This window comes from Rosa chinensis, chromosome 6 (assembly GCF_002994745.2).
Source record: "Rosa chinensis cultivar Old Blush chromosome 6, RchiOBHm-V2, whole genome shotgun sequence".
NCBI lineage: Eukaryota > Viridiplantae > Streptophyta > Magnoliopsida > Rosales > Rosaceae > Rosa > Rosa chinensis.
Window position 1 is genome coordinate 42,235,366 of NC_037093.1, and position 21,104 is coordinate 42,256,469.

Here is a 21,104-nt window from a genome sequence, read left to right on the forward strand (position 1 = left end):
ATTATTGGTGAACATCCAAAGGGGAGTGTTATAAATATTATATATGTGTGTGTGTGTGTGGTTGTCCGCGTAAATACTAATTAGTTATGTCGTTATAATATAAACCCTAACTGCTATATAAAATGGGTCTAATGAGATTAATAACAGACTTCTACCTCCGCTCATATATTCTATGGTTCCTACCATCTAGTGGTAGAGTAAAGCTAAGTGTCCTCAGATTTAGCCTCCGGTGGCAACCTAGTAGGAAAGTCGTGCTTTCGGTAATTATACTTCATTATAATCGAGTTATCTTTCCGTTATGTCAAAGTAAATGGAGTAATTAACCAATATAGTACTCTTTGCTAGTTGGTGCCTAGTTGAACACATTTAGTTGGTAGAGATGCTTGATATCATTTTAGAATGTTCTCTAGATGCTTATTGTAATAAGGAGTTTAGGCTCAATGTCTGCCCCCCCCCCCTGTATACGGCAATTTCATTAATCAAGACTTGAAGGCAGCCACATCAGCCCTTTATTAAAAAAAAAAATTAAAAAAAAATTAAAAAAATAAAACCAATCAACTACACCATAACCCTATAGAAAGAGGCCTTGTGTCACGTCCTGACTCAAACAAAATGTCAATCTCTTGTTAAGGTGTGAATTACATCTTAATTGTAGAATTAAAATTTCTATAACCAAAATGTGACCAAAAAAAAAAAAAGTAAATCATAAACTAACAATTAGATAACAAGATCTCAAAATTCTAGTGGAAGCATATATTACATGATCTCTAACATACATAGTACACTAGTACTCATTCTTTATTTCAAACAAACATATAGAAAATACAAGCTTAACAACCTCTGACATTATATTCATATCAGACTTCTTGCTCTAGTATCTTGATTCAGTACCTACAAAATTTGTTAAGGGGTGAGCTCAGCCAGTAACTCAATAGGGACATAAAACAGCCTCATGGATAATTGACCAAAGATAACATAATCATTGTCACGTCCCGATTTTTAAACAACATTAAAAATTAATATAATCCTAGAATTATACATGCGTGATGGTTTAGCCATCAATATAAAATACCTGGAAATTTTTTTTCTTTTAAACCAAGTATGTACTGATGCCCTAAACCCAATGTTAATATATACTTGCTCCACAGAGTCATATATTACACAAGTTTACAAATTAAATTGCCATAACAAAATAATAAGTAAATGCTCCTCAGAGCTTGCTACATAGCGGAGGTCTTAACAACGGTAAGGTCACAAAATTAGCTTCCTACCGTAAAGCTGCAACTATCAGAACTTAGCTTCAGCCATGATTACCCTAACATATAGGATTAACCCCTACACCATCGAATAGTGCACCGGGTTGCCACAAAACAAACCCGGTAAGCTTATGAAAGCTTGTATGAGTAAACTCAAATACAAAAACTGAAACAACTCACACCAAACACAAAGAAACCCACCCTTTCCAGTTAAGAAAACAACTCACACAAATCATGGGAAAAACCCACATGTTCCAGTTAAGGAAACAACTCACCCAAACAACTCACACAAGCAACTCACGCTTGATTTCTTTCGAAACGTCCCATCCTTTTCTCATAAGGAAAGACGTGTCACATTGTGACAAAAATAACATTAATTGAAACTCCGACAATTAAATATGAAAACTCTTGTCCATCATGGACAATAAAATAAAGAATATACTCAAGAGTGTCTTTTAAAAATTCTTACTCATGAGTCACAAGTAACCACACTGTTACCCCCATGAGATACCCTGGCAGACAGACTAGAGCTCTAACTGATCGTAACTACACTCGGCCAAGGGCATGGTTTCGATAACCCACCCTCAGTCACATTCATAACCCCCGATCACAATTTTGTGACCCCCGATCACCAGTGGTGACCCTCGATCCTCAACCCTCAACCCTCAAGTCTTTGGATCCCCGGTATAAATACCAAAATATTTAAAGGAGTCTCGCTGGACTCAAAATGTTACACAAATCCCGATCACTAACTGTGACCTCCCCGTACAAAGACCAAAACATTAAGAAAGTCGCAATGGACCCAAAATGTTACCCAAATCTAAAATAAAAGATTCCCAGTCATTGATCCCCATCAATGACTCCCGATACAACGACCAGACATTTAAATAAGTTGTCCAAGACCTAAAAAATGTTCCACAAATCCCAACACTTTTCAAAAAAATAGAAATCAACATTTCCCAAAATATATTGTTTCTCAAAAAGCCACACCCCAAAACAACATAATGAACCCCTTCCCAATTATTGTTTATATCACAATAAATCCACTCCATACATATATATTTCACGTAAATATATATACACACACACATAGTCATTTACTCAGGAATACTATTAATACCAACTATAGTTTACAGTTAAATAAATAACTCCCAAAACGATAAGGTAAATCCATTCGTAAATGAACATTATGAGATTACTCATCTCAAAATTCATGCTGCGTCTTAACACAACTAGATAGCTTATAGAACCCACTCTATCAAGCACCTAAGGAAAAATACATCCTCGATTCAGTACATGAATCACAAAGTGATTAAAGTTCGAATCCCCCAATCGAACTACAACCCCAAAGTAATGCCAATCGAGGTGAAACCTCATCCAAGACCACCCAAAATCTCTGTAATACTTCTACTATCAATATATCAAAACTACACATTGATAGGATGGTCGGATCCTCACAGATCGAAAACTGAACAATTCGAAACCACTAAAAACCCTAACATGCTAATATGATCTCCAAATGCTACATACTATATATCAAAACGTTCGTATCGACGAGTAGATGATATATATAATCAGAAACTGTCATGACATGGCCGAAAATGTCGCCAAGCGCAGCCACAAGAGGTGGCACACCGCCGCCGGCCAAAAACAAAACCAGAACAATCCAACCGTCTAAAATAGGGTTTATACTACGAGGATCAACTTTAATACCTGAGATATTGGCCGATTCGGCCTAGATAGGCCAGAATCAAACTCACAAGCCTGAATCCACTGTTCACCTAGAGTTGACCATGCTCCGGTCCGAATCGTCCAAAACCACCACCATGGATCGAAAGAGGAAGCTCCCACGAGAAGAAGAAGACCGGTATGAAGCACTGCCGTCGCCAGAGTTGAGATTTTCAGTCAAGTCCAATTTTTCCAAGCTTTGCCACCTCGATGCGTCATGTACGATGTGAATCGTCACTAGAGACCACCGTAGAGAGGACCGAAATGAGGAGGCGAATCGATCTAGGTTAGCGCCGTCGTCGGATATCGCTAGAGGACGAAACGCCAGCCGGGTCTGTTTTTCGGGTTTGGGTCGGGTCAACCTAAGTTTGGGAGAGAATGGTTATGGAAATTTCTAGAAAAACGATCACTTTCCATTTCCGGAAATCCTCTATTTAAAGTAATTTCCAAAATTAGTAGAAACTTTTGTTGACCATAATTTTCTCATACGAATTCCGATTTTCGCGTTCCACATATCCACGAACTCGTATCGATGAGTTCTACAACTTTCGTGAAGGAAGTTTTTGGAGAAACCTAAAGAACAAAAAGTCAACCTTTGACCCCTCGAAAATAAAACTTTTCGAGTAATTATTTGTCTGAAATACTTCCACATCATCCTCAAACTACGTACTCGTATCAACAACCACTAAATTAATTCCAAAAAATCCTCAAAAAATAATAACGAATTTCTGTGGTATTACAATCATGTATTTCAATTATAACACGATTATCCAAAAATGATGCAATGCAACTCCTCTTATATACCCGTTAATCCATATACCAAAACACACAAGCCTACACGACCCATATCGTGTGCTTTACAGTTTTCCAACTATGACTTGAATATCCAAACATTTAAATTAACCCCCTGTCTCAATCAAATCCCACCCCCCCCCCCCCCCCCCCCCCCCCAAAAAAAAAACCCTTTTGCTAGTCATCTTGTCTGAAACATTGATCTCCAAGCCAAATCACCCAAATATATCGACAATTATACCGCCGATATTCTGAACCTAAATGCGCACATGAGCTCGCCTGAGCTTGATCTCTACAATGTTCAGACTCAGCTACACAAAAGATAAGGGTCTTTTTAAATGTACCCAGCAAATATCTAAATACACACAGCACTTAAAATATTGTCCTGTACTTTCCAACTTTACCCTTGCTTTGATTTACAAACCCTTCAACCAGATCCGAGAGACGTCGACAAGATTAGGAATTGATCTCCTGCAATTGGACCTCGACTCTATCCGTCTCCCTAATATCAAAATTGTCTTAATATACTCTGGAAGCCATTGAAGCATTGAGCTGCAAAGAATCCGCAAACTAATTCAAAGTTGCTGAAGATGTGTAAGCTACGTCATATCTCAAACTATGCTCTGCAAATTTACTTGCTCTCGATATCATAAAGATCCGTCACACCAAATAAGAGCCATGAGCAAATGCTCCAACCACACAGCAGTAAACAAATGGTCCGGCAAAGGCACGATAAGACTTCAGCTTGTAGCTAAAGGATGGATAAGGGGTGACTATATAGACTGCTTAAGTTTTATTAACTGTAACAAATGGGTACACCAACTACTGGAATCACTCGGTTTCTTTGATCTTTTATTGCTCCTCCTCTCCTCTCTTGTTGTGACTATAGTTCTTTCAGATTAATTTCTATAATTGTATGCATGATCTGCAAACAATTGAATGGTAAAAAAAAAAAAAAACTTCCAAAACGCAAGACAACAGCCAGATTCTGTCGCAGTGTGAGCTAAATGAGGGGAAGAACAGGGGCGTAGATGAGAGGAATTAAGAACTTAATTTGATCAGACTTGTTTCTCTTCCTTATTGCAACAGCCTCCTGATTAGAATGATTGGATGAGGAGGGCCAGGTGGCTATGGCAATTATGAAAGGCTTGAGATCTGGAGAGGGCTTGGGTTTGCAATGGGTTCTGTTCTTCGCTTCAAAACCAAAATCAGATCATCTATGGTCTCTCTTATGGGTTTGAATGGTGCTTGCAACTTAGAAGTTTGTTGGGTTTTTTGCTTAGTGTATTTTACTTGAGGGTAAATTTGGAAAATTTAACATAATATTTTAGGGCTTGGTATGTTAAGATATTTGCTAGGTACATTTAGAAACACCCTTAACACAATCACCAAATAACCATAATTTCTTCCCAACTGCTTTACACTTGATAAATAACAACCTCCATAAAAACATGCATATATAATTACATCGATCAACATATATTTAGTACATGTAATTCAAATATCATCAAAGAAGTCATTCAAAAAAATATTAACGAGAATAACATATATACGAAGCACATAAAATGAACATCCAATCATAAAAAGTTTTCTCGAGATCCCCCTACCTTATTTTTAATAATCGTGGACGATAAAAAATAAAAGCAAGCCTCCCATGTCGTCAAAAATAATTATATCAAATCTGACTTTTCTTTCCACCAATGGAAAGAGCTCGCCCAGAGGAATTCGTAGGCGAAAACGGATACTAAATCAGACTTATGGTTCAAAAGATATTTCAAAAGCAAATTCTAGAGAGAAAAAATGTAGGAGACAAAAACATCTCCAAAAATTGTGGAGATTTCTAGTTTGGGTCGGATCCTATTTACTAGGCTGGATAAACAGACATAGTGGGTCGGTTTGAATATCTTGTTGAATAGCAGAAGGCCATGTGTCAATTGTAAAAAAAAAAATCTGACAAGTGAATGACACGTGTTAAGCTCTTATCAACCTGTCTACCATTGCCTGACACATGTTAAGCATTTTCTACCCACTTGCACCATGTAGAATTGTTGTTCTCGGTGGCCAGGTCATGCATGGTATTCAATACTGATGCGCCACGTGTCTAAATTTATTTAATTTCTACCCAAAATTCAAAAAATCATTAAAAATAGTTTGAAAATCCGACAAAATCACCAAAAATTAGTACGAACTCGTGGAAATGTCTACTTTATTCTTATATAACCGAAAATAAAATTAGATCATCCTGAAAAAATTAAATATTTTTTAAGAGCTTTAAAATAGTAAAACTATAATAAAAATAACAATTCTCAACTTTAAAAATTATAAATTTAAATTTGGATTGTCACACCTTAGCCTTTGTATTCTTCACAAATTATTCTCAAAATACTATGGTTTGTTCAAATTTGTATTAACTAATTGAGAATTATCACGATGAGCAAAAATATAGGATATATATATATATATATATAGAGAGAGAGAGAGAGAGAGAGAGATGGGGAAAATTTTTGGTTCTAAGGCACAAGACTCAGACATTCTATATCGATAGGCAAATTTTTGAGAAAGCAAAAGAGGAGCATCTGGGTCGGTGATGGGTATATAATGAAAACAAAATGAGTCTAACTTGGTTTCTGTAGGAGGTAGACTTGGGTTGGATCTCTTTGCAGATCATACGAGGTAGATCAGACCCTCTTGCTGCAGATCAGCCATAGATGAAGAACAAAAAACAAACGCTTTGGAGAAGAGGAACATAGGAAAGACCAGAATACCCTTCAAAATATGCCAGTTGGCAGACTCCATAACGAAGTTAATAGCTCCATGTACGAAAATTGGGTCAAGATCAGAATCTCAGATACCATTATAATATTTTTGAAACTTGAGGTACGAAAATTGAGTCAAGGTTAGAACCTCAGATACCGCCCTGATATTTTTTAAACTTGAGGTACAAAAATTTAGAATGACCAAAAAGTCAGATACTGTACGGACGATTTTTTTAATGAGAAATTCATAAGTTTGGTGGGTTAAGAGGAACTAATTTTTCTAAAATTAGAATATTTAGACATTTTCCCTTAATGAATAATCGAGTTATATTCAATTATTTAATTCAACGTAGGAAAAGAACTTGTTTGTATATGTATATGAATATACGTGCGTTACTCTTTACTTTCTAGTGCACCTTCATGATTAATGAATTCTTTGTCGGTTGATGAGTCAATTTACACTTAAAAGAAGTTGGAAGCAACCTATTAAAGTAGCATCCAACATTAAGTCCTATTTCATGTTTGCTCTTTTCTGTGACTGGTCGGTTCAAAAATACCCCCACACCCCCATTTCCACGTACACCCCCACACTTCCACTCTCTCTGCCCCCGCCTGTCTCTCTCCCTCTTGAGGTAGAAAACAAAATAGTGGAGACAAAGCAAAACCAAAAGCCATCCCCTACATACAAATCTATGAAGTCTCACATACAGAGAGAAAATATCTTAACGTTTCATACATAACGGAGAGAGCGTTATTAAAGACTAGCTTAATTGTGCTTTTGCATAACGTTAATCTGTATATATGGAGGAGGATAGTCTCTGCAGATCGAGTATTGGTGGTGAAGAGATGAAAGGGATGGAGAAGAGCGAGTTGAGGCACCTTTTCGTGACGGTGTTCCTCTCTTCGCTTTCCATGTTCTTGGTGGTTCCGGCCATAACCGACGTCACCATAGCGGCGGTTTGCCCCGGTCGGGAAAGCTGCTCTCTTGCCATTTACCTCTCTGGGTTTCAACAAGCGGTACGTACCAGTGTGGAGTTTTCGATCATCTGTTAATTCTTTATTCTTTACTGTTTGGTTAATTAATTAGCAGAAGTTCATCTTTCATATCTCTTTCCCTTTATTTAAATAATGTTAAATTCACCTTTCAGTTGATGATTCCAAACATACATTCCAAAGAAAACTTTCACGGTTTCCTAGCTAGCTAGCCGGTCCTTTAAAACTTTGATTCGAATTTTGATATTTATTTCAATTAGTCAGTACGATAATATACTAACTTTTTCCGTCTTTCCCCATATGAGTCATGTATTACGTATTACGTATTAGTCTCCTCTTAGAAAGTCAGAAAAAGAAAAGTGACGGAGTCTCCCCTTAGAAAGTCAGAAAAAGAAAAGTGACGGATTAAGTATTTCTATTACAATCATCTCAATTAATTAACCATATAATTCAATTATCTCGATTGGTTTATCACACAACTCAACCATAAAAACCGCAAAAAATGTCAATTGACACACGCGTGAGCGTGTGTTAAGAGGCTAGTTAATTGTTTAGTCTTTTATTGGCATGAGTTAGGAGTTGGGGGAACCGCTCATTGTTTGTAAATGTTAATTAGTTGTATGGTTTGCGGTTGCAATGAATATGGTAATCAATTGAACTTCTTAGTTTGATTTTTTTTTTCTTTCAAAACAATCCTTGGAGGATGATCTAAAATAGAGATGGTTCAGACAATTAGCTTAGAGCAATCGCAATCACAATGTCATCTCGAAAAGGAGACTACTATATATGTGTGTGTGTATTTTCATAAAAAATGGAAGTGGAACACATATTTTGTGCTTTAAATTGCGTGTACGTACCTCTAAAATAATTACTAATGGCTAACGTGATCTAATCGAATGTGTGTACAAGAATTGAAGTTTGCAAACCCAGAAATTGTCTACAATCCTCTACACTCCCAACCTAAACTTCATAAGGTCATACCTACCAAATGTTCTATCCATGACCGTGAGTTCATTGCTCAAGTTAATTATATCCCAACAATTCAATTTAATGACTTTTGTCTTAAACGTGAGGCGTCTAAAACTACGTCCCCTTTCCTCCATTCTCCCAGCAACCAAACAAATCTGTCAAGGTTAACGTTCAAGTTTGCAAACCCAGAAATGTGTGTACATTAATTGAAGTTTGCAAACCCAGAAATTGTCTACAATCCTCTACACTCCCAACCTAAACTTCATAAGGTCCTACCTACCAAATGTTCTATCCATGACCGTGAGTTCATTGCTGAAGTTAATTATATCCCAACAATTCTATTTAATGACTTTTGTCTTAAACGTGAGGCGTCTAAAATTACGTCCCCTTTCCTCCATTCTCCCAGCAACCAAACAAATCTGTCGAGGTTAACGTTCAAAATCACAATCATGTCACTATCGTGGACAAGTCTTTGTACATTCATAAATTGAAATTCTTAGGTTGAAAATCATGTAACCATCCGATTATTAATATTATAAATCAGCATTATGTTTGTGATGCAGATCATAGGCATGGGAACGGTGGTGATGAATCCGGTAATTGGGAACCTGTCGGACCTCTATGGGAGGAAGGCTCTGCTCACATTCCCATTGACAGTATCCATTATCCCACTAGGTACTTTTGCTTGCTTGATTTCTTTTTGCTTAATGATTCTATAATTTCTATTGCTACTTGTTGGTGCTGTTCTACTGTTCTACATGCTTTTGCCTGTGCGAATGTCCAATACATTAAAGCGTTAGAGCTGCCCCGCCCACTATATGATGAAGCATATTGCAACCTTTTTACTATGAAGGCCAGGAAAACAGAAAAATGTCTCTATATTCTATAATCAAGCATCTGTTTTACTCCAGCATATGTCATACTCGTCCTTTTTTCTTCTTTTCAAAACAGCTGAAGGATGACGTATTGTAGACTTGTAGTATATCTTAGGGTGAAAAGAAGATGATTTGGCAAACGTATGTTTCATTCATTCACGATAGAATTGATATACAAGCAGTGTTTTCCTCTACAAGGTAACTATCCCTACAATTAAGGTGTACAGAATATTCACAATTGATTACCTAATACAAACAGATCACTACTTTCCTAGTATAGAAGATACAAACTGATTTACTTCTCAACACTCCCCCTCAAGTTGGAGAGTGGATATCCCGAACGCCCAACTTGCGAATCTTAGGAAAGAAAGTTTCCTTTCCCAAGGCTTTGGTAAGGACATCAGCCAACTGATGTGTAGAACTCACAAACTTTGTTGCAACTGAACCATCTTGAATTTTATTTCTGATGTAGTGGCAGTCCATTTCTATGTGTCGAGTTCTTTCATGAAAACTAGGATTGGCTGCTATGTGCAATGCTGCCTAATTGTCGCAATACAACAAGGCAGGCTGTTGATGCAATACCCCTAAATCCTTAAGGAGATATCGAAGCCATGTTAATTCACAACACGCACCTGTCATTGCTCAATACTCTGCTTCAGCTGAAGAAAGCAACACAGTTTTCTGTTGCTTTGACCTCCCTGAGATTAATGAAGATCCAAGGAAAACACAATAACCTGTGGTTGATCTTCGAGTCAGTGGACATCCTGCCCAATCTGAGTCACAAAAAGCATGTAACCTAAGGTCATTACTAGAGGAAAAGAACAACCCTTGACCTGGAGCACCCTTAAGATACCTCACAACACGGAGTGCACGTACTCTCCATATGACATTTGCGTGGCACATGCATAAATCTGCTCAAAACATGAACTGGATAAGTAATATCTGGACTTGAGACAGTAAGGTAAATTAACCTTCCAACTAGCCTCCTGTATCGAGATGGATCTTTAAGAACATCACTCTTATTTGACAACTTTAGGCCACGCTCCATGGGAGTATCAACAGGAGCTGTACCTAACAATCCTACATCTTTAATAATCTCCAAGGCATACTTGCGTTGGGAAATAAAAGTCCCATGAGCAGAGGAAGAGACTTTGATGCCAAGAAAATATTTCAAATCACCTAGATCTTTAATATGAAATTGACTATGCAGGAATTTCTTGAGTGCAATACTATCAAAACCATTACCAGTAATTAGGATATCATCAACATATATCAGAAGAACAGTAAAGGACTTGCCTTGTCGTCTTGTGAATAGAGAATAATCAGCTCTATTGAACATAACCGGTTGACTGTATAGCATCTGAAAACTTGGCAAACCACTGCCGAGATGCTTGTTTCAAGCCATATAGAGATTTGTGAAGGCGACAAACAAGATGTTCCTCCCCCTGTCGCCAAAGACCAGGAGGAGGTGTCATATAAATCTCCTCATGAAGATCTCCATGTAAAAAAGCGTTGTTGACATCGAGCTGAGAAAGGGACCAACGCTGGGTAGTAGCCAAAGCAATAAGGCAACGCATGGTGATAATTTTGGCAGTGGGAGAAAAAGTGTCTTGGTAATCAACACATTCCATCTGAGTAAAGCCCTTAGCCACCAAACGAGCTTTATAAAGCTCAATAGAACCATCAGAGCGATGCTTAATCTTTTATACCCAACGGCAACCAATGGGTGTCTTGCTGGCAGGAGGAGGTGTGAGTGACTATGTACCATTGTGATGGAGAGCCTGAAGCTCATGACGCATAGCTTCTTGCCATTGAGGATTAGGTGATGCTTCGGCATATGTACGAGGCTCAATAGCGTGACTGATCTGGGCAACAAAGGAGCGATATCCGGGTGTATAACAATCATAGGAAACATAATTGGATAAGGGATACCGTGTACCGTTAGTTGGACCAGGAAACAAGGAAGACAATTGATCCGGAGAGGACAGCGTGATGTGAGAGCACACATAATCCCGCAGTTTGATCAGTGGAGTAGTGGAGCGACTAGAACGACTGAGAGGAGCTGGTGGAGGCGGTGGTGGAGGAGGGGATGCTGGTGGTAGAGTGGTGGATTAGGTAATGGAGAAGGGGATGGAGGATTGGGAAGAGAGGAATCGCTAACAGGGAGGGACGATCGATCGTCGGATGGAGACGAGCGATCGTGGCTGGCTGCGTCGAGAACGGAAAGAGGGACAGGGGCTAACGATCGATCGTCAGAAGACGGAGATCGATCGTTTGAAAGGGCAGTAGGGTCTGGAGGGTAAAACAATCGATCGTAGGTAGGGGGCGATCGATCATTTGGAGGGACAGGTTCTGGAATGGAAGACCATCGATCGTTGGGTGAGAGCGATCGATTGCTGCTGGACGAAAAATCTTTGTCTGAACCAGATGGAAGGGAAATGGAAGAGGGGATGGGTCCGACTAGTGTGGAAGGATTAGGAACTTGACAACTAGGCTCATAAGGGAAGACAGACTCATGGAAGACAACATCACGACTTGTGAACACCTTACGAGAGGAAAGGTCATACAACTTGTAAGCCTTCTGACCTAATAGGTAACCAATGAAGATGCACCGAACTTGTGTTGGACATGAGTGTTTGTGGCATAGGCTAGACATCTGAATACACGAAGGTGTGAGAAGGTAGGGGATTGTTGATACAGACGCTCAAAAGGAGTTTGAAAAGAGAGGACAAGAGTAGGAAGATGATTAATAAGGTGCACAGCAGTGAGGACACATTCTCCCTAAAATTGAAAAGGAAGATGTGCGTGGAACTTGAGTGCTCGTGCAACTTGTAAAATATGACGATGCTTGCGTTCCACAACCCCATTTTGTTGAGGCGTGTAAACGCAAGAATGCTGAAAGACAATCTCGTTTTCTTTGAAGAAGGGTTGGAGAGAAAGAAATTCAGCTCCATTGTCACTACGAAAAGTTTTGATTTGTGAAGAAAATTGAGTAGTGACAAAGGCAGAAAATTGTTTTAAGAGAGATTGTGTTTCGTCTTTGTGACGCATTAAAAACACCCATGTGAAACGAGTGTAATCATCAACAATAGTGAGAAAGTAGTGAGCACCAGAAAGAGAAGGGTGTTTATAACGACCCCATATATCACAATGAATAATGTCAAAAGGTCTTACAGATGAAATTGAACTAATACCAAAAGGTAAACGACTCTGCTTTGCCAAAGGACAAAGTTGACAAGCATTATTTGGGCTAACAGAAACATTTAGAAACTATTTGGCAATAAAACTCAAACGAGAAGATGAAAGATGGCCTAGACGTCGGTGCCAGAGATCGGTGGAGGAAGTGGTGAGGTTGCAGGAAGTTGGTTTGATGAGGGCGTTGGTTTTTGAGATGGTTGATGGTTTGATTAATCCTTTTTCTGTAGCCAAGGCCACCAGATAATATAGGCCATCACATTGCTTACCCAAACCAATCGTCCTCCTTGAAGCCAGATCCTGCAAGATACACCAATAAGGGAAAAATGTCACCGAACAATTTAAGCCTCTTGTTAAGCGACTCACAGACATTAAGTCAACTTTGAATGTAGGAACACAAAGCACAATCTGAGATAATAAACTGAATTTAAAGGGAAAGATCATGTGGCAGCAATTGGTGCTTTTTGTCCACTTGGTAACAAGACCGGTGCTAAGGAAGAACTTTTCTTTTCACATAATAAATTGGAAGAGGAAACAATGTGATCTGTTGCACCGCTATCAATGATCCAGCGGCGGGAGAAGATTTTAGACAAACCTGGCTTGGCAACTGCTGAATTAGCTTGGGATTGAGCACCTTCTTTTTCTTTGGTACTTAAGATGCTAATAAGCTGCTGAAGTTGTGTTTCTGTGAGAGCAGTATTCAAGAGCCTTTTTTCGTCTTTGGTTTGTCCATCAGATACTTGATTTGCAAAATGGCCATGACTTCTATTATGCTTGGGACGGTTGGATTTATTTGTTGGATGACCTGGTGGATAGCCAGTCAACTTGTAACAAGTTTCCACAAAATGCCCCATATCACCACAATAGGCGCATTCAGGACGTCCTCTGGAAGAGCCTTCACGTCGCCTGTCTTGATCAAATTGTTGTCCACTTTGTGAGCTAGTGAAGGATTGATCAGGACAGTGTTCCATCCTTCCTTGTCGACCAGAATTATTTGGCCTATTATTTCTCACGGCCATGGCTGCTCCACCATGTGCATCTGATGCATGTGTACTCTCAAGCTGCCTCTGCTTTTCCTCCTGACAAATTCCTGAGTAAGCTTGTCGAACTGAGGGAAGAGGATTCATCAAAAGTATCTGGCCTCTAGTAGCACTATATGATTCATTCAAACCCATCAAAAATTGCATCAATTTCTGCCAGTCATGTTGTGCACCACAGGTGCATGAAGAGACATCAGTATATGAAGCCAATTTATCCCATAGACTCTTCAATTTGGTGTAGTAAGCTGAAACAGAGAGTTGTTCCTGCTGATGATAAGCAATTTCTCGCTAGATTTCAAAGATGCGAGGAGCATTGCTTTGAGAGAAACGCTCACGAAGGTCTTCCCAAACTTCACGAGCAGTTGTGTAATAGATTACACGATCAGAGATTTCCGGAGTTACGGAATTAATGATCCAAGAGTGAATCATATCATTGCACCGAGACCAAGTCGCATAATCATCTGGATATTTGTCTGCCAATGGGGGTTTGATGGTGCCATTGACGAAGCCGAGTTTGTTCTTTGTGTTGAGCGCAATGGTCATGGCTCTCAGCCATGTGGAGTAGTTATCTCCATTAAGCGGTTTGGAAACCAAAACCAAACCTGGATGATCTGAATGGTGAATGAAGAAAGGATTGGAAAGATCCGATTTGGGAGGAACATCCTTGCTTCCTCCTGTCTTTTCATCCCCAGACATGATGAAGGGTGAAAAAAAAATCTGCAGCACGAGAGGCTAGGATGCGGCAGTGATAGGAGAGGATTGGGAAAAGGCTACTGTACGAGAACGCAAAGCACAGCGTGAGCAGAAACAGGATTTTCGTCCTGCTCTGATACCATGAAAAGAAGATTATTTGGCAAACGTATGTTTCATTCATTCACGATAGAATTGATATACAAGTAGTGTTTTCCTCTACAAGGTAACTATCCCTACAATTAAGGTGTACAGAATATTCACAATTGATTACCTAATACAAACAGATCACTACTTTCCTAGTATAGAAGATACGAACTGATTTACTTCTCAACATAGGGTATGTCTCTTCCAAATTAAAACTAATGTCTGTGAGACTTGGGACTCGATTGATCACCAATTGCCATTGATATTTTGTTCAACTGCTTCCAGCTTCACGAATTCTCCACTTCAATGTACATGAGAAGGGTGCTTGGATTAGTATCCATGTTCCTATTACCTGTTGTCTTGTGTGTTGATTCAGTTTTGAATTTTCTTCTCGTACCACTAATTGTTTACAATAATATGTCTATATCTCTCATTACGTGAGTTTTCATTTCTCTTGCAGCAATATTGGCGTATAGCCGGGAGACCAACTTTTTCTATGCTTTCTATGTGCTGAGGACCCTAACTGCCATGACATGCGAAGGCAGTGTCAACTGCCTCGCCCTCGCTTATGTGGTATGTCCATTCCCCACCTATAGAATATTAAGTGTATAACCTACCTTGGGAATGTCGAGTTGCATTACCAAGCATGATGTCACGGTATTCTACATCCACTGTCGAGCCATATATCCAATTTAATTTCTTACTTTCAGGCAGACAACATTTCAGAGAGAGAGAGAGTATCTGCATTTGGACTTCTATCTGGGTTTTTCTCCGCATCATTTGTATGTGGAACTTTAGCAGCTCGTTTCCTCCCCACTTCGTTAACATTTCAGGTTTTAATTTCCTCGCTACCTACCACCAACCCTTAATTTCTCTAATGAAATTAACACCTGGCTTTCAATCACTACTTGTAATTCTAGTATTTCTTGTATACATTATATGGGGGTTTAGGTTGCCGCCTTAGTATCAATGCTGGCAGCTGTTTACATGAGGATTTTTCTCGAGGAAATTAGGCCATCAGATCATGGGGATAGTACTTTGAGCCAGCCTATCTTGAAGGGATTAGAACCAGTACTAGAGCGAATCACAGATGACGATTACTCTCCGAAGACGAAAATTGAATTTAAGAAGATCCCTTCTGTTGGGGATCTTATTAGCTTACTCAGGAGTAGGTAAGAGTTTGCATAGCAGTTAAGCTTAAGCTTCTATGTTTGGATAGTTCAGATTAAACAATTACCTTAAAGGTTACTTGTGTAAGGAACTGTTTGTTCACTCACCGTCTTTAGTTTGTACTAAAACCCTGTATTTGTTGCAGTAAGACCCTGTCACAAGCTGGTATTATTATCTTCTTTCAGAGCCTAGCAGAAGGCGGCATGCAAGCTTCGGTCCTGGTACGTTTTTCCCTTATTTACCAAACTTCCTGATTTCATCTTTTCAATTTGCTAATTATTAGTCAAGACCTATGAAATCCCCTATTCTTGACTGTTAAGTTTCCAAACCATGCAGTATTTCCTTAAGGCTCGTTTTCAGTTCGACAAAAATCAGTTTGCTGATATAATGCTGATTATGGGGATATCAGGAGCCATAACACAGGCTAGCTACACCTAAAACTTGTGCTGCTGCACACAGAAACACATATTTCTTTAAAGTTTTTAATTTCCCCCGCTTTTAGTTCTTTAAGTACTTACTAATTTGCTAATCATTTGGGTAATATGCAGATGATTTTCATGCCCATGATGGCACCTAAAATGGGAGAGGAAAAGATGCTGTCAATTGGGCTCTCACTGAACTGTATCAGTGTAAGCACTTAGCTTCAACTCTTCCCCCTTTTCCAGATTCACCTTGCTGATTTCTTGTGTCATTACATTCTTTTTTTGAAATAAGTATTGCTTACTCGTGTCTGGTTTACCAACTATGCAGATGTTTCTAAACAGTATAGCGTGGTCACCTTGGGTAATCTTCGGTCTTTGCACACTCGTAACATCCTTAAACACACACGTTACACATGTTTGTTTCACTACAACTTTCCTCACGTACCAAGTATTCTTTCTTGTCTTAATTTTTGAATGCTACAGGTTCCTTATGCAGCTACTGTGTTTTCTTCTTTTGCCTTACTAGCACAACCAACTGTAGGTTTTTTCTCTCTAACCCTGGTCAAAAGCTATGTCCTGTTGGTTGAATGACTATCGCTGATAGTAAACTTTGTGACCGACAGATACGCAGCATTGCATCAAAACAAGTTGGACCAAATGAGCAGGTAGTTCTACTGAATAGGGTCTTCAGTTTTATGATAAGAAAAGATCTGCACATTGTATCTTAATTACTATGTGTTATTCAACTCAATTGAAGAAGTAAAACTCGTATCAGGGAAAGGCTCAAGGATGCATTTCAGGCATAAGTTCCTTTGCCAACATTGTTGCTCCATTAGTTTTCAGTCCTTTAACAGGTACGTCTTGATCTTTTTTATTCTGCTTTTTCTTTTCTGGGAAGAAAATGTCTTCCAGTTTGACCAGTTTTCCTACTGTACAGCTTTATTTTTGTCTGAAGATGCACCGTTCAATTTCCCAGGCTTCAGTATTATGTGCCTTGGACTTGCAACGGTAAGAATGAACTAATAGCACAGATTAGTCTTAATTTTAAGACACCATTAGTTTTCAGAAATAAAAATTAACATATGCGCCACTGAGAATTCAGGAGTCCAAACACTATGAACAGCAGATAAAACGGAAAAACATGTACCTATTATGTATAAACTGCTTGACATATAACACTTTTGTGTGCAGATCATTGCCTTGATTCAGAGTACAATGATAAGGGCTTCTCCTCCTATTGCAAGTCACAATTTAGCCTAGCATAAAGATTTTTTTACCTACAGTTTCATCTGATGGAGCTCTGTAATCAAATACAGAAGGAACCCGAGAACAAGAGCTATATTAAGCTATGCAGAAATGATATTATCGTATACAAAGAAACTGGAAAGAGAGAGAGAGAGATAGCTAATTTGTTATTTAGAAACCATACTTCTGTATTTCTCCGTATGGGAGGTCTTATGTCCAGCAGGACTCTCAAAGCTAATCGTGTCTCTTGCAGTTGAATTAGCTAGGTCCGTTTAGTATAGTTGGCTTGATCCTTGGGTAAACTATGTATAGCATGGCTATTCAAGCATACGAGTTAATTGATGAGAATCATTTACACCATCTTCTTGTACACTGATGTTCCCCTGGTCAGCTAATAACCCCTGGTTATTTGCTCAACTACCGTCCGATTGAAATCAGACTTCAATCGGACGGTTGACAGATATCTAGATTTTTATTTGTCAATCGTCCGATTTCAATCGAACGGTAGTTGAGCAAATAATCCCTGGTCAGCTACTGACTAGAGGAACATGACTCTCTTCTTGTAATGCTACATGATGATTTTGGATTATATATATTCTCCAATGTGGCTATTCTCACGAGGTTTTACAGTTTTCCAAGTAGAGTTTGATTGATTTACAACTTGACACTTGCTTCTATGTCTATGTCACTATAATTTTGCTGGCTGCACGCGACCGAGAAGCAGGGACATTTATGCAAACTATTTTAGTAGGAAAATGGGAGAGAGCAACTCAAGCATTAGAAAGATATACCACCTGGGCAACTCTCTCAACAGGTATTCTGTATTTCTGTATGCATCTTTCGGTATTTAGGTAATTGGACCCAACTAGACTCATGGTTTAGACGAATATAACAGTGCAGATGGCTCCTGCTTAGTTCAAACAACCGATTAGGATGAAGAATTAAGGTATGAAGAATCTCCCTGGTAGATAGACCTATCTCACAAATCGACAACTGCATTCCTCCTCAACAGCAAACATATATGCAACTACAATAATCAAAACCTTGGCAGCGTCCAAATACTGATTTTCATTCAGAAATGCACCAAAAGAGTATCTCATTCACCATTATACGAAGAGTTATGAATATGTCAATATGCTCCCAAATTTGCCTTGTCAGAAAATTAGAACCATCACTAATTCACTATACATAAGCTCCAAATAAGATTTATTTGTAATAAGCTTTTTTGCCTTTCAAACATCTCTTACTAAGCTGTAAATAACCCTAGATATTCCAATGCTGAATATTAAAATGAGACCAGATAGTGACATATACAAGACAACTAAGCTAAATATCCCGATACATCAGTGCAGAATATACATACACGATAGGTGGTCCATCCACCTCATTGGAAGGGAAATATTTCATCATCACCATCGTCCATTTCCAGATATTTGAAGTTAACAGCATCCCATCCATTACCTTTGTAATCAAAGCCTGGGCTCACATAGCACTTCATCTCATGAAACAGGTTCAAATTATCCACGAGCTTATGAAAGGCATTGCATCCACAACACTACATAACAAGAAAGGAAACTCGCAGTCATTAGAATACCGTTAGCTGCCTTTTGCTTAGTGCTCCTCACCAGATTACTTTCAAACCTTATCTTAACAAAAAGATTATTCATCTTTTCAAAAACCTCCTGAATTACTACTGCAAATCATCAGCCAAAGATACCGAGTAAATTATTAGTATTTAATACTCACTTCCAAATTACATTGGTAGACACATTCTGTATTCTTAATTAATGTCCCTTTCCTCATTTCCCCCTTAAAATCATACTGGAAACCCAATGTAATAATTTAACATATAGTCAACTCAATATTGAGCTCCATGATTAAATCCTAAATTACCTGCACAAAGACAGTGCCATCAGTGAATGCATGGGGATTGATTGCCCGAGTTGTCCGCTGCCCACATATGTTGCAAGTGAAAGCCACGAGCATTCTACGGCGAGGAGACTTTGTAAAGAGAGACCAAGGAAAAGTGGAGACATTCTCAGTGCTAGATTGCGATTCAATCCCAGCAGGTGCAGGAGGCCCCTCCATCCCAGAACCTGTAGTCCACCCTCTTCCTGTCGCAGCACCCATCACCAATCCCATTGCTGCATCCTAAAAATATGTTTGTAACGAATAAAATGTCATTCTGACACATAAAAGGTTGCACAATAACATTACATTACTCGCAGGTCCCAACATATATCTGTAACCAAAGCCCATCTATTGCATCTTTGGCAAGCTTGCAGAGAAAATGATATCCAAATGAACACAATACAATAGATATTGATATCACAATCCAAGGATTGAAAAGAAATCCCTACAAAAAATCAATGACTTGTTGGAGAACAAATACCATACTCTTTCTTCGTATACAATTCCAATTGTCTATTGCTAAAATTTCATTCAAGCAATTTACCTACAAAATATCCATCTTTAACATCTTAAAATCCAAAAACCGCAGCATAATTTTGACCCAATTTCCTTAACGAAATTTCGTGCAGCTTTTCTTTAATTTTGGGGAAAGAAGAACAAAATCAAATTTATTATCTACAAGTAATCTGAAAATCAAGAGTACCTTGGAGAGTGGGGAGAGGGAGAGGTGGCGATGACTGAGAACAGGAAGGTTCTTGGTTTCTTTGGAATCCGACTGAGGAGGAGGAGGATTGGAGCCATTTTCGTTTCCTGAAATCGGAAAATTTAAAAGCCCACGCCATCAAATTTCAAAAACCCTTTTCAATTTCAATCAAAATCGAAACTTTGATGCTTTACTGGGAACGAAAGATGGAAATGAAGAGAAGGAAGGAAGAGTGATTTTACCTTTGGAAGCGAGCGGGAGGTGAAAGGGTCTGAAGGAGAGGGCTTTTCTTGGGGAGAAAATCGAAAAGGGGGAAGAGGAGGACATGAAGGTAGCAGAAGAGGAGGAGGTCGTTAGGGTTTCCATGATTCGATTTGATTCTCAACACAGATTGATGGATTGATTGATTGATTCAGATGAACAACTGATAAAGTCGTTTGAGAGAGAAAATATCGCGGGGAAGCCGTGGAACTCTTCTGGACTGGGTCTGGATATCTTCGTCTCCCAGGCCCAATTGCTGGTCTCTAGTTATTTTTATTTTTATTTTTTTTAAAATTTAAATTTCTCTCATTTTAGGAAAGCTGCTCTTTTTTTCATGGGAGATATTGCAATTTTTTTCAAACATGATCTAGTCTATTGACTATCTTATCCTCGTATAGAAATAATTTGTTTATTAATCTCTATATTATGTGAGGGCATATATGGTAGTTCAAAAATTTAACCATGTCTTTAAGAATTGGCTTAATTATCTAAGGTCCCGTTTGGGATTGCTTTGCTTTTAAAAAAAATCATTTTTTGTTTAAAATTTTAGATTTTATTGTGTTTAATAAATAAATAAATAACAGGTTTAATTGGAAGTTATAGGTCATTGGCAACAGATTTTAGAAGCAGCCCAGAGGTTGCTTTTAGAAGCTGTTGTATATCAAAACACACTCTACAGTTGTTTTATGTACTGACAGCCCTTTTTAAAATATTATTTACCAAACACGAAACTGTTTTAATTCACAGTTAATTATTCTCACAACACAGCAGCAGCGGTTTTTTTTAAAAATCACAGCAATCCCAAACTAACCCTAAGATATTATATATTATGTGAGAGCATATATGGTAATTCAAAAATTTAACAATTTCTTTAAAAATTGGCTTAATTATATAAAATATTCTAACAAATTACCGGTCTACATTTTAAGTACGATTTATGGATGAGTAGTT

General features: G+C 38.5%; 3 protein-coding genes across 4 annotated transcripts; 1 reads left to right on the forward strand and 2 right to left on the reverse strand.

Annotated features, from left to right (window-relative positions):
• The first annotated feature begins 7,157 nt into the window (after positions 1–7,157).
• On the forward strand, positions 7,158–17,648 carry LOC112170229 (hippocampus abundant transcript 1 protein). Of its 2 annotated transcripts, XM_024307438.2 has the most exons (14): positions 7,158–7,549; positions 9,058–9,169; positions 14,902–15,014; positions 15,152–15,274; positions 15,393–15,613; positions 15,757–15,832; positions 15,948–16,034; positions 16,160–16,240; positions 16,362–16,394; positions 16,517–16,570; positions 16,657–16,698; positions 16,809–16,887; positions 16,971–17,041; positions 17,225–17,648. In XM_024307438.2, exons 1-14 carry the CDS (start codon positions 7,334–7,336, stop codon positions 17,291–17,293), a joined length of 1,377 nt encoding a protein of 458 aa, XP_024163206.1. In that variant the 5' UTR covers positions 7,158–7,333; the 3' UTR covers positions 17,294–17,648. The 2 variants fall into 2 exon arrangements, with proteins under 2 accessions (XP_024163206.1, XP_040364245.1); XM_040508311.1 differs by lacking the exons at positions 7,158–7,549; positions 9,058–9,169 and adding an exon at positions 9,446–9,567.
• Positions 12,724–13,636, reverse strand: LOC112170231. The gene is made up of 2 exons (XM_024307441.2): positions 13,160–13,636; positions 12,724–12,864 (listed from the first exon to the last, which is right to left on the reverse strand). The coding sequence occupies exons 1-2, from the start codon at positions 13,581–13,583 to the stop codon at positions 12,830–12,832; spliced, it is 459 nt and encodes a 152-aa protein (XP_024163209.2). The 5' UTR covers positions 13,584–13,636; the 3' UTR covers positions 12,724–12,829.
• Positions 17,649–18,403: 755 nt separating the features above from the next.
• LOC112170230 lies at positions 18,404–20,387 on the reverse strand. The gene is made up of 4 exons (XM_024307440.2): positions 20,135–20,387; positions 19,893–19,999; positions 19,172–19,429; positions 18,404–18,833 (listed from the first exon to the last, which is right to left on the reverse strand). The coding sequence occupies exons 1-4, from the start codon at positions 20,256–20,258 to the stop codon at positions 18,663–18,665; spliced, it is 660 nt and encodes a 219-aa protein (XP_024163208.1). The 5' UTR covers positions 20,259–20,387; the 3' UTR covers positions 18,404–18,662.
• Between the last annotated feature and the right edge of the window lie 717 nt (positions 20,388–21,104).